General features: G+C 36.6%; 1 protein-coding gene across 1 annotated transcript; it reads left to right on the plus strand.

Annotated features, from left to right (window-relative positions):
- The first annotated feature begins 768 nt into the window (after positions 1-768).
- Positions 769-2,073, plus strand: LOC136968855 (uncharacterized). Its single transcript, XM_067262905.1, has one exon. The coding sequence runs from the start codon at positions 769-771 to the stop codon at positions 2,071-2,073; it is 1,305 nt and encodes a 434-aa protein (XP_067119006.1).
- Positions 2,074-3,493: the final 1,420 nt, after the last annotated feature.

The raw sequence follows: 3,493 nt of genomic DNA on the forward strand, positions 1-3,493 counted from the left end.
TAATATCATATTTATGTTCCTTCATCCTTATTTCTAGGTTTCTAGTGGTAACTCCCACGTACTCTTTATTAATACCTAACAGCTAGTTCTCGTAGGGAATCTTATACACACCTGCCTTATCTTCTTTTTTAACTAATCCTTTATCGTTTCTAAGTATTTTATACAAATTCGGAGCCCTTTTTAAGATCACCCTTGCATCCTTCATGCTTGCTATTTCTTTCACATAATTCCTCCTAGATATTTATTGTATGTAAATTTCGTGTACCTATAAGGCCCTTGTCTAGTGCCTTTATCACTACTGGTTCTCAAATTTTCAAATAATTCCCTCGATAACTTTCCTCTTATAACCTAATGTTCCTGCTATCCGAATAATTTCTTTCTATCTCCGTAACTCGGTCTATCACATTTTCACAGTAATAAAAAGGCCCTTCTAATCAAAGCTCTAAATCACAGCACTTCTACGCAGGATTCCACTTTAATCGACGAGTACATACTTTCGTAATCTAAACACAGTTCCCACTTCTTCATCCATCAAATTGATAGCTTTGCAGATCTTCAACTACCATAACAGGATCCTTTACCACAAACTTATTACTTTCCATCAGTGTGAGACGTATTCTTGCAATCTTTTTTCTAGGAAAAATGTAGGAGCTTTTCGTTTTTCCACAATAGGCCTTATTTCCATACCCATGAGGTAAGGAAATAAGGCCTATTTGGAGAAACGAAAAGGTCCTACATTTCTCCTGGATAAGAATACGTCTCCGCATGATGGAAAGTAATAAGTTTGTGGTAAAGGATCCTGTTATGGTAGTTGAAGATCTGCAAAGCATCACTTTGATGGATGAAGAAGTGGGAACTGTGTTAGATTACGAAAGTGTGTACCTGTCGATTAAAGTGGAATCCTGCGTAGAAGCGCTGTTGGAGTTCTTGTTTAAAGAAAACCCAACGTTAACACAACACAGAAGAAAGGTTATAGAAATGGCTAACCTAGTATGTTGCGAATCCTTCTTCGTTTACGAAGACCAAACATTTAAACAAAAAAGGGGAGTACCGATGGGAAGCCCAATTTCGGGGCTCCTTTGCGAACTTGTTGTTAGAAAAGTAGAATTAAAAGTGCTGCGCGACTTCGAAAGTGACATAGTATACTACAAGAGATATGTAGATGACATTTTCATAATATGGAAGAACAATCGCGTAATTGCTAAATTTGTGGATAGAATTAACGAAAACGAAGAAGGCCTTAACCTGAAGCTAGAGCAAAAAAGCTCCAGGATGTTGCATTTCTTAGACATTAATATCGTATTTAACAAAGGGCATATATCCACTGGCGTATTCATTAAACCAACGCATAGCCCACTATATATCCCTGCTAGCTCTTATGACCCTTATAAATATAAGTTAGCGGCATTTAGAGCTTTGATTAGAAGGGCCTTTATATACTGTGAAAATGTGATAGACCGAGTTACGGAGATAGAAAGAATTATACGGATAGCAGGAACATTAGGTTATAAGAGGAAAGTTATCGAGGGAATTATTAGAAAATTTGAGACCAGTAGTGATAAAGGCACTAGACAAGGGCCTTATAGGTACACGAAATTTACATACAATAAATATCTAGGAGGAATTATGAAAGAAATAGCAAGCATGAAGGATGCAAGGGTGATCTTAAAAAGGGCTCCGAATTTGTATAAAATACTTAGAAACGATAAAGGGTTAGTTAAAAAAGAAGATAAGGCAGGTGTGTATAAGATTCCCTACGAGAACCAGCTGTTAGGTATTAATAAAGAGTACGTGGGGGTTACCACTAGAAACCTAGGAATAAGGATGAAGGAACATAAGTATGATATTAGAAAAGGGTCCAATACAACAGTACTAGCCCAGATGGGGCAAGCTGAAGGATCCTTGGTACGATGGAATGAGGCGAAAATCATAAAACAGGTACATTCCCCAACTTTGGCAGGAACAGCTGAAAAGATGGAAATTTACAGAAGCAAGCTAAAAGAAAAATGCATTAACGCAAGAGACGCAGAGGGTCTTTCTTTGGCTTGGAAATATGCCGTCAAATACTTATAAGAGGCGCTTGAACTTTAGTATATTTTAAATTGAATTATTTCCGGTTTGGATAGGTAATATTAATACATGGGTACGAGTAATAAGTTCTTATTTTACACTTGTTGTATCTTTTATAATGTATCAGTTATTTTATTAATGTTATTGGTTATTAATGTTTTGAATTTTGAAATTTGTGTTCCATTTAAGAACCTGACGATGATCTAACGATTAGATCGAAAACGTTTGTTCGTTACATTAAAAATCTCTCAGCAAACATTAAGGTGTTTGAATTAAGTTATTTGTTTAATTCTGCTGGGTGAGGGTATGATTTATACTAAGTAACTACATATAATGCAACCTGTTGACACTAAAAGAAAGTACATGCAGCAAATAGCTTCATTTCTATCAAAATATGAACCTATAAAAGCAATAATGAAATATGCACCAAGTTTCAGTTAAATTTTGTTATCATATAATATAATCGAGATAGGTTGACGGTGTTAATAATAATAATAATTTTACTGATCCAGAAAGCAATGCAGGCTGGAGCACAAGCTCCTGGTGGGACACCAATGCCAATAAGGTCAATGGGGAGAAATGAAGCTATGAGTGACCACACCCACATTCTGTAGAGATATCTATCATGATAGTAACCATATCAAAGTGTGATACCGGCTCGGACATCTCCAGGTTAATAAGGTCCGAGTTCATGGTTTTTGTCAAATTCGAAAAATTAGCCAGTCATTCCTTGTTACTGGTGGCAAAAGCACCGGCCAAGCATGGCAATTGCAACGCTTTTCAACAAAAGCGACAAAGCAACCTAGCCGCTGGTGTTTCTGTGGCAATGTATTCACAGACCACAAATGCTAAAATGATAATAAGAACAACAGAAATAAACGAGTTTATCACCTGTACTTACTACACAATCAGAAGCCTAGAAACAAGCATGACAGCGTACAGACAACAACTACACCATAGATTTACACAACAATGTCCTTACATCACTGTCACTGAACAAAGCATTGTTGATTAAATACATCAACAGACAGAAACATTTAACATAATTGGATGATGCGGTGATGGATGTTTCCATCCCGCAGATATTGTGTTTATTTTTGTCATTTTTGCATGTGAGAATACAGGGAGCGTTACTGAGATTTTGTAACGTATTCTACACATCGTGTTCACCCTATCGGAACTTTCGGTCTGCTCACTGAGTCAAAGAATAGCCTTTTCTATAAGCGATATGGAAGATCAAAAATCGTGTGATCGCAATCAACGTCAGAACTGACACCAGTTAGTCAATTTCGAGGACTAACAAGCGTAAACTATTTTTATTATTAAGGTCAGTTATTTTTACAAGTGGAGCGCTGCGTGAGTGGTAAATAATCCGAGCACGACAGTTGAGAGAAGTCGAAAAACAACACAACAAATATTTAAT

The sequence above is a fragment of the Centruroides vittatus genome, unplaced genomic scaffold, assembly GCF_030686945.1.
Source record: "Centruroides vittatus isolate TY-2023 unplaced genomic scaffold, ASM3068694v2 contig_164, whole genome shotgun sequence".
Classification (NCBI taxonomy): domain Eukaryota; kingdom Metazoa; phylum Arthropoda; class Arachnida; order Scorpiones; family Buthidae; genus Centruroides; species Centruroides vittatus.

Bases quoted from the DNA above. Each gene is read 5' to 3' on its own strand.
- LOC136968855 (XM_067262905.1), top strand. From the start codon at position 769: ATGGAAAGTAATAAGTTTGTGGTAAAGGATCCTGTTATGGTAGTTGAA.